This window comes from Nematostella vectensis, chromosome 9, assembly GCF_932526225.1.
Source record: "Nematostella vectensis chromosome 9, jaNemVect1.1, whole genome shotgun sequence".
NCBI lineage: Eukaryota > Metazoa > Cnidaria > Anthozoa > Actiniaria > Edwardsiidae > Nematostella > Nematostella vectensis.
In genome coordinates, this window is record NC_064042.1 from 11488040 (window position 1) to 11497835 (window position 9796).

A 9796-nucleotide genomic window follows, 5' to 3' on the forward strand; every position below is an offset into this window, starting at 1 on the left:
TCGTATTTTCGGTATTTCTGTCCACACAGACAGGGATTTTAAAAACCACTCTATTTGTTACCATATTTTTTTTATATACCATTTTTTCTTAGATATGGGGCTCAGTCCAAGAGGCGCTTCGCGGGAACTCCGCTAAAACTAGAAAAACTACAGACAAGCTGTAAAAAAACTAGATTGTCTGCATAGGCGTGGGGTAGACAAGGTATAAATCAACACAGGGTTGAAAAGGTATGGCAAAAATGAGAAAAAATCCCAAAGAAAAATCCTGGGTACGGGTCTGTTTTTATATGGCATCTTTGAAAACCCAGCTAAACCCCCACGCCCTCCCCCTTAATTCGCTAATGTAGCCAATCTTGTAACGTATCAACTACCCTAGCCTACTATCGATACTTTCCTTTATCCCCGTTCAATTCATAAAGCAAATACTATTTTATAAGTCTGTTTATATACGGTAAAGGTGTTGCCTTTGGTTATGGTCCAGTACAGCAAGTTATAAAAAAAAAATAAGTCCAAACTGTTTCATCAACTTTATTATCCAGAAAATGACAACCAAATAACACTCAGTATGTAAGACAAGACTGCTCTCAAACAACAACAGAAGACGCAATATCCTGAATATACCAACATTCAAATTCTAACCAAACCAAACTTATTCCAAAAAATATATTTACAAAAACTTGAAATTAGAGAAGAAAGGAATAAAAGACTTCTGACCAAAGATAAGTGGGAAGAGGTGGTCAGAAGGGGGCTTTGACAGCTTTCTGCTGTGCAGGGTGTGTCGACGGTAGCTTAGTTGTACAGGGTGCGCAGGGTGTCTTGGTAAAAGGAGGTGATGTTCTTGCGCTTGAGTTTGAGGGCAGCGGTGACAAGCTCACTCTCCGGTGTCCACTGTTCCAACACAAGACACATCCTTTGGGGAATTTCAAACTTCTCAAGTTTGGCTGGAGAGTCAATATTGAATATGTTAGTGAGATTGTACAGAGGCTGATACAGGGGAGGTCAATTTTGAGTGACTAGTACAGTAATCTTTTGCATCTGTTCTGGGCTGCTAATGCTGTAACTAAAGGACTTTTGGTCATTTTCTAGTACACTACTAATCTATGGAGATGTTGGATTATTCTCTAGAGTTTTTGATTGACCAGGTCCACCCCCACCAGTACCAAGGGTTGTTACATGGTCCATGTTACTAAGGCTCAAGCACAGGTGACGATTCCAGAAAAGTGGTGATATAAACTAGTACAGAGGGCGTATTCGAGGACCATGAGGTGAATCATTCAAATAATATCAGGCAATAAACACTCAGAAATAATTAAGCTAAATAATACCACCATTTTCCTGATGGTCCCCCTAAATTTCTAAACCATTTGCCAATGGAAGAGTTCTTTTAGTAAGGATGACATGCAAAATCATGTAAATTTTCACAGGCGGGTGTCCAGGAAGGATGGGGTGTCCAAGGGGTTCCAGACCCCTTATCTGACAGTTAATAAGAAGATTGTTAATTTTATGTGTGCATCTGGTTAAAAAGTTACATGATTGAACAGGTAACCTATCACTATTGCTAAGGATGCTGAACTTAATTGATCCGCTGTCAATGAATAAACTACTTTGGACCCCACCCTGCATTTTTCTCTAGACAGGCCACTGACCATATTCAGTATTAAACTACTGCCTGTGAGATGTATCTTACCGCTATTCCCAACAATCCGAATGTCCTTCAACACAGCTTCCCTGATTGCCTTGTTGGAGCATACCGCTGACCAATCGTCAGTGGGCACCTGTAGACTGTCAGCTAGCTGTTTCAGCTGCTTGGGCCTGGGTACAACTAGGCAGACGCAGAAGGTCTTGAGACTGTCAGCGAAGACACACACATTCTCGACATACTGGCACTGGGCAAGGGCCGCCTCCACCTTGCCCAGGGATACATACTCGCCAGACTGCAGCTTTACAAGGTCTTTTTTGCGATCTGAAAAATACAGCAGACTTAGAACAACTTTAAGAATCTTTGTTAGCTACCATTTTGTCATACCTGTTAACCATCTAAAATCTCAAGGCTTGAGAATTTGTTGGGGGTAGTGGTGGGGTATATTCATTTTTTGGGGGAGGGGTGGGTTTAACCTTGCAGCTGTTTGCCGTATAGAAAGCTCTTGCGAACAAATCCACTTATATATCTCACGAGGATGTTAGATAAATTGCGCTACGCAAGGGAATTGTTTCAAATATTTTATTAGAAAATAGGCAAAATAACAATTTTCTATAGAATAAAAGCGATAAAAATCTCTAAAAAGCGTGAGATTTGGTCTCAACGCGGGAGAGCGGGTGAAGGGGTCCAAAATCTTGAGACTCCCGCCTAATGCAGTAGAGTTGACAGGTATGATTTTGTTGACCTAGCAAAATGAGAAAGCATCAATTATCAATATTTACAATTCAATTTAGTAAATGATTGGTTTTGGGAAATGATTTTGAATGGCAGTTTTGAGATTTCATGCATAAAAAATTGTCGCCTGGTGTTGAATGAAAATAATAATGAAGATGCGGCTGTCTAGGGCATCTAAATTTTATTGAGATGTTTACTTCAAGGTGAGTGTAAGAAATTTTGCAAGGAAGATTAGGGTTAATACACCTTTCATCTTCAGTATCCTTTAAGCCACATTTTCACCAGTTTACTTCCAGAGGTCCAATGGTAACCTCCACCATTAAAAGACAAAAGAATCTTTAGAATCCGAGATATTTAACAGGCCATCCACTCTAAATAATAAATCACATCCTCAAAAAACTTCCAATAGACAAGCTGCTTTCAATATTTTGAAATATTTCTCGCATTTTCTGTTAATCATCAGAGATTGTTATGTAATCAACCGGAAGTAAACTGGTGACAATGCGGCTTTAAGACAATCATTCTTAGCAATAATCACAAATTAAATGATACTATATGTTCAAGCCATGATTCATACCGATAATCTTAAGGCAGCCATCATCATGGAACTCTCCTATGTCCCCTGTGTGGAACCAGCGCTGACCATTGCGGTCCACCTCAAAGTCCTCTTGTGTCTTTTGCGGATTTTTATAGTATCCCAAAGTAACATTACTTCCACCAATAACAATTTCCCCACGAGCAAAGGGCTTGTCACGGATCGTGTAGCCTCCTGAAAAAAGATATGAGCCACAGTTCCAAAAACATATAAACATTCATGACAATTAAAAGCAAAGATCAACAAAATGGAGAGGAAGATGAAGAAAATTACAACAAACTGTCAAATTGACTAAAAGAAGAAGAAAAAGCTAAAAATGCAATAGTACAGTAAGTTACTGAGTGGAGTATATGGGGTGAGGTCCATTCATTCTTTTCACCAACCTTCTTCCCAGCTGACTAGTTTCACCTCACAGCTTGCAATTGGTGGTCCAACACGGCCAGTAGTCCTGTCCCATGCTGTAATAATAAACATTACAAAAGTATGCTTTAGATGCTTTAAGGCAGCAAGAAAGAAAAGAATCTCAATATAAATACAGGGCCCTAAATTCTAGATCAGAATAAAATGGCATAAATAAACAATAAATGGATATAAACATACTATGGCAAATGGTGCCGCCTCCACATGTCTCAGTGAGTCCATAGCCCTGGCCTACTGGACAGCAGAAGCAGACGTTCATGAAGTACTGTGTGTCTGACGAGAGAGGTGCACCGCCACTGAGCATCTGCCGTACACGCCCACCTAGCAGCTTCCGTAACTTGGCAAAGATGAATCTACAAGTAATATGCAATAGAAATTTGCATTATGTCCACAGAAAATTACCCTGGTTAAACCAGGTACAACCAGACACCTGACTCTGCTAACAAGAACTTTCATTTAAGTGTGACATGTGGTACCATAATCATCAAAACAAAGTTTTAAGAAAACATGCAGGCAGGCAGGCAAGCAATACCCATGTAAGAATCACTGATTTGGTTGACCAAAACTGCATAAGTATAAGAATTCAGTTGTGTTTTAAAAGTACCTTCTAAAATATCATTTCTAGTGAAGTTCTTGTCAATCAGAAATAATGTTTCTGGCCATTCTATTGGTTTATTTTTAGCAAAACCCTAAAGGTGGACACAGTTGCTTGTATCATACTCATGATGGGAACAAATTGTAAAAAGTGAGGTTATTCTACCTGTTGAGCAGTGGAGCATCATATCCCCTCTTGATTTGCTGCAGTTTGTAGTTATATGCAAAGGTGAAGAAGAGCTGAAGCAGTCTGGGTCCATCCTTTACCTTCTCCATAACATTCTGGCGGATCCTGTCCATTATCACCGGTACGGCAGCCATCAGTGTTGGACGAAGCACAGTCAAGTCACCCTTGCTGCCTTTCTTGATCTTTGAAGACTGATCAGATAGGGTGAGAGGGCTGGAGTACCCGATGCATGCGCCGTGAGCAAGAAGAGCATTTTCCGCAACAAGTTCAAGGACGTGGGCAAGTGGAAGATAGCCGACATAAACATCTTTCTCACTGAAATTGGCATAAAGACCATTACTGTAAATAATAAGTTTACTGATAAAATAATATCTTGATAAGATTCATTAAACCTTTGCTTTCCATTTTTAATATTAACACTCATTTTCAGTCCTTACAAGTCACAACTGTGTTTTGGTGGACATTAATCGTAACTTTTGAATTTTTTCAATTCTGTATCTGTCACAGCTTTAGATCGATTACAACCAAAACAACATCAAAAAGGATCGCCTTCTTAGCTACTTTCAACGATTTAGCCCAGCCCAGCCCAGCAAAAAAATAACCTTAACCCCCCACCCTTACTACAGGGGTGGATCCAGGATTTCAAAATGGGGGCTGCATTAAAGGCTTATAACTGATCCAGTGGTTCTTGGTAGGTCACTACATAGATATTACAATTCTTCACTCTGAAATCGATTTGTCGCGTCAGCAAAGTCAAGCAGGCGAAGGAAAATTGACAGCACCTCCCATCCCTCAGACATTTGTTTTCTTCAAACAAAGTGACTGTTCATTTTTTTTTATTGCAAAAGGGTGGGGGGATGGGGGGGGGATCGACCCAATCCACCACCCCTGTATCGGCCCCTGTACTAGCTACTCAGACATGAGAAAACAATCCAAACAGTACTTACGTGATGGATGGCTCAACTCTGGCACCCATGGCAGCTGTAGCAGCTAACAGGTTGGCATGGGAGATTATCACACCTGTCAATTATAAAAGCGTCAGTAAATTATCTACATTAACATCCCACATGTAGTCATGACTAAATAAGGAATGCCCTATAAACCTACCTTTTGGTAACCCTGTGGAGCCGCTTGTGTACATAATTACTGCAGTATCCTCAGGGTGTGGTACGTATCTACTCTGGGCTATATGGGATTATAATAACAATAATTATAAACAGTTATCTAGTAACAATGGCGGTGATGAGTACTAATCAAATCAACAAAAAGTGAATCATAAAGAAAAATAAGATGAATGAAAAAAAAAATTAAAGCTTACCATTTCCTTGCCTTGATCCTAGCTCTTCAACTTCCACCATTGAGTGTAGCTTTATAGAGCTTGGAAAATTCATCAGCACAGATTTTTTGGCATTTCCCATATAAATAATGTGTTGGAGTTGTGTTAATTGCCCCGAGACGGCTGCCAGCTTAGGGAGCAGAACAGAGTCTGTTATTACAAAGTTCACTTCTGTTTCATTAATACCATGTGCCACGGCTTCATCTCCAAGGGTTGCATAGATTGTAACAACTATGGAAAGAATAACATTAATAAAATAACTAATAATAATAGATTAAGATGTCAACAAGCAATTTTATTTGCAAAATCTATACAAACACTAGCTGTGTCATCAGTATAGCATCATTGAAATGCAAAAAAAAAAAAAAAAAACAAAAAAAAAACAATTGTTCCAATGTTGATCAGCCATTCCTCACATTGATTACATTTCAAAATACAACAATCTATTTGCAAAATAACATTCCACCAACTCTAATACTGAACTCTGATACTAAAATGATTATTGAAGTTTGTTACAGTACTTGTTGTTACTCAGTTACTTGCTTGAATTAGCTGGAAGAAAAGCAAAATAAATTGCAGTTTGATTGGATTCTTTAATGAACTAACCAGGAAAGCCAAATCCAAAGCATGATAGTGCAGACACCATCCAATCAGCTTGAGTTTCGGCAAACACCACAATATTCTGCCTGGGTTGTTGGCCAAGAGTGATAAGACCATTGCCAAGGTTTCTTGCACGAGAGTCAACCTCTGCATAAGTCAACCAATTGTACTCTCCCCTAATTTCTTTTTTGAACACTCTTCCATTTGGTTGTGTTTCTTCTTCAATGCTGAGTGTTTCTCTTGTTCCAAGGCACTTTCGAAAGGCATATAGCTGAACAGAGCGTCTAGAAGGTAGGTTTACAAAAAAATATCAACTGGATTAAGACCAGAGAGAATTTTTTAGGGGGTAAATTTCTTTTTTTCTTTAGAAAAAATGTGTCTAATATACATCCCATGTGGTTACCACTGGAAGCATACAGTCAAGCCCAAGCTCCAGGCTCTTCAAATCTGGTGGCTGATTGATATGATGAACTTATCTCATGTATATTCTTAAGTATTTGTTAGATGGAATTACATAATTGAAAAAAAAAATTAAACTCCACTATTTGCATAAGGGATTCTTTATACCAGTATCTTTTATATGGTAAAATACATGTGGGGGGTGGAATGTGGTACTTGCCCTTTTTGTCAAAACAATTTAAAATGCTGACAAATCAGCTACATAACTGAGGGGGAACACCTTCCCCACACTGATGGCAAAAACATAGTTTTTTTTCTTGTTGATTTGTGCAATATCAATTACTGTGCACCTCTCCCTAATAAAACTTTGCATTGACACACTGCTAAGGATAAATCGATTGGATGCTTTCCTAAGCTTGACCATTTCTCCAATGCATCAAGAATTGGGTACAAAATATTGAGACCATCTTGAATAAATATATTTATAAACATGACCCTACGTTATATCTTTGCCTATAGGTTGCTAACTAAGCTATACCCATCTTAAAATGAACTCCCCTGAATGTTAGATGTGATGGCTGAACTTTGTACTTATTACACAAGCCACTTGACACCATAAACATTCTTTTGTCAAGTTAAAACTTCTAGCTCCTCTAATATTTAGTAAAGCAACAGCATATAAAAACAACTTTGAAGTGCTATTGTATTAAGCTTTAGAACAATGTTGGCAAAATCACAAAAATATATATTTTGATTTCAGATAAAGTAGGGAATATTTTTTTAGACAAAAAAGACATGAAAATCATAGGACGTCAAACCTTGTCAAAATCACATGATTTAAGGATTTTGTAAGGAAGCATTACGTCCTGAAATGATATAGTGATTGACAAGCCTTTTTAACAATGAAACGTGGAAAACATTATCTACAGATATTTCTGCTTCAATTTTGCTATTTCTTGGAAAATTGGATGGATGCAATATATAGATTACTGTTAACGCAAGAAAACTCGGGTCAAATCCTATAAGCGAGTAGTAATGGAATAGTGGTGAAGGATGGTTTGTTGACAGTTTTTACGTTCATTCAATAGGTTGTCAGCGAAATGCAGATGAGATCATCAATGAGTTTAAAGTCCAGACTATCTCAGTAGACCCGATCATTTATTTCTCAACTCCTATTAGTTCCATAAAAACGAAATATGGATTGAAAAATACAATGAGGGCCGTCCATCTGGAACGCTCATTCATCCTAAATTATTGATTTCGAATCTAAAAGTTTTGTTGTGATTCGAGTAGATATCGCAGCAGCTTCCGTTCGCGTGGGTTGTAAGATATTTAAAGCACACAGCTACAAACGCAATGAAAACACCTTATGCTATAATAGTCCTTGATGTAGACTTGGTTCGTTTATCAAGTTTGTATAAAAAATAATCTTGTTGTTACGAGGTTTTGTCCTTAGCAGCGTGTAAGTATAGAATTGTACACTACACAACAACTTTTACGCGCGACCTCGGAGGAAGTGTCCACATACACTTGTGGCTTGAACCCCGAAACCCCAGTTTTGACAGCTGATTTTAAACTAAACGTTGCAAACATACCTAAATAACTGGTCCATGGTTGTTATCCCTTTGTAGAGTGTAGTGACAAGCGCGTCAAAATGTTCTACGTCTCGGTACGGTGCGCCTGGAACCAGACTTGTAGGACGAGCTTGGATTTTCTGCCGGCGAATTTGCCCGCTTCTTCCGCTCATGTAATACCATGGCACAAAGCTCATAACTCCCCATAGCCAGCCAGCCACATTTAGGGTGAACAAGAAGACGTTTTCCACCAGAGATCGCTCCATTTTAAAGCAATCAGTTAGAGTGGAGGAGCTTTTTATGGAGTGTTTCTTGGAGCAAAGTCCACGCTTCTCTCGTCACTCCACTAGCTACATGCGCGCGCACCTCAAAACCGCGGCAACAAAAGAGCGATGAATATTGATAGTGGGGAAAAATAATTAACACAAATCTCCCTGTGTTTTACCCCATTGTGGGGGTACAATTCCAAGGTGGAAAGCAGCGAATTAGTTATTCTGACGTTGACAATTTGGTTGATTTTCTTCATCATCTTTGTGACGTCATTGTAGGTGACGTTTAATTGTTTTATTTTCTTCATTTCGAACTTTGAACGCGTTTTTTGAGGTATACACAACTTGTGTTGCGCGATAAGTTTTCCGGAAATATTTGGGTAATCACAGGGGGATTAAACTGCACGGGAATGGATTTTATGTTGTGTGACTTCCCAGAAAACGACTTTATTTGGAAACTACAGCCCTTAAGTACTAATCTCCAAACAGCATAACATCACTCCACCAAGACTGACAATAACCACCTAAGTATCTGGCGCTAAACGACACTCAAGAATACCGGATTGTTTAATGCAGATACCCCGTCCTTGTATTGATTATATCTATTATGTCCAAGATTGGATCCATACATCCAGGAAAGGACTGACCCTACTCTAGTTTCGAGGCTAAGAGGCTACGGGCGGCACATATTTGTTTATTTAATTTACGATCAGCTTCTCTCATATAGGATAATCGCCGTATTTTTAAGGGTCAATCGGGCATCCAGGTATTTTTTAGGAGGTATCTGACAAAAAAGAGACTTATTTATTAAAAATGTTATTTTAGGGGTAATTTTTGCTTCTAGGGCAATTTTTTTTTAGGGTTGTAATCTTTGGGGTGCAGGTATTTTTAGAATTTTTCTAATCCCGACGAGCATCCATAACATAACAGTTTTTAGAGTTGTAAGAAAGATATATACCATCATCATGATGGTACCCCAAGGATTGGCAACGATATAACAGCTAGCAGGACACACAAGATACATCTCCACCTCCTTTAATTCAATTATTAAATACTAAATACAGTTTTAAACTATCCTAAAACCTCGTAAAAAACATATCACGTCCCTTGGACAAGTTAGAATTGTAATACTACCCTAGTCAGCTAGTCGCGAATGATGCGGGTGTCAGGGATAATCTGCAGGCCCGTACCCAGGGGGAGAGGGGGAGGGGGGGTTGTGCAGGGGGTGCGAACGCACCCCCACACAACAGCCGAAAGTCCACTTTCGGTTCTCAATGGACGTGCTGATATGTCATTAAACCATAAGTCACTTGTATTTGTAGCCAAATCCGACAATAAACGTCCCATGGAGATATTGCAAAGGCTTAAAAAATCTCTTTTTGTTCTTTCGGGGGTGGTCAGATTTTTATTCAGAAAACTCCCTCCCTCCCCTCCTCCCCCACTTTTCG

General features: G+C 39.0%; 1 protein-coding gene and 1 long non-coding RNA gene across 2 annotated transcripts in view; one reads left to right on the top strand and one right to left on the bottom strand.

Annotated features, from left to right (window-relative positions):
* LOC125572178 overlaps positions 1–711 on the top strand; it is a 2899-nt gene extending 2188 nt beyond the window's left edge. Inside the window, exon 2 of the long non-coding RNA XR_007313654.1 lies at positions 93–711. This is a non-coding gene — a long non-coding RNA (uncharacterized LOC125572178). The remainder of the gene's footprint in view (positions 1–92) is intronic.
* Positions 515–8490, bottom strand: LOC5500545 (long-chain-fatty-acid--CoA ligase 4). Its single transcript, XM_001621929.3, has 11 exons — positions 8101–8490; positions 6113–6390; positions 5489–5737; positions 5278–5355; positions 5118–5190; positions 4150–4485; positions 3570–3742; positions 3353–3427; positions 2952–3143; positions 1688–1963; positions 515–941 (listed from the first exon to the last, which is right to left on the bottom strand). Exons 1-11 carry the CDS (start codon positions 8343–8345, stop codon positions 790–792), a joined length of 2127 nt encoding a protein of 708 aa, XP_001621979.2. The 5' UTR covers positions 8346–8490; the 3' UTR covers positions 515–789.
* Between the last annotated feature and the right edge of the window lie 1306 nt (positions 8491–9796).

Bases quoted from the DNA above. Each gene is read 5' to 3' on its own strand.
- LOC5500545 (XM_001621929.3), bottom strand. From the start codon at position 8,345: ATGGAGCGATCTCTGGTGGAAAACGTCTTCTTGTTCACCCTAAATGTG. The intron at 5,738-6,112 runs GTTAGTTCATTA...TTCTTTCCATAG, and splicing joins CTTTGGATTTGGCTTTCCTG to TTGTTACAATCTATGCAACC. The intron at 5,191-5,277 runs GTAGGTTTATAG...TATAATTGACAG, and splicing joins CTCCACAGGGTTACCAAAAG to GTGTGATAATCTCCCATGCC.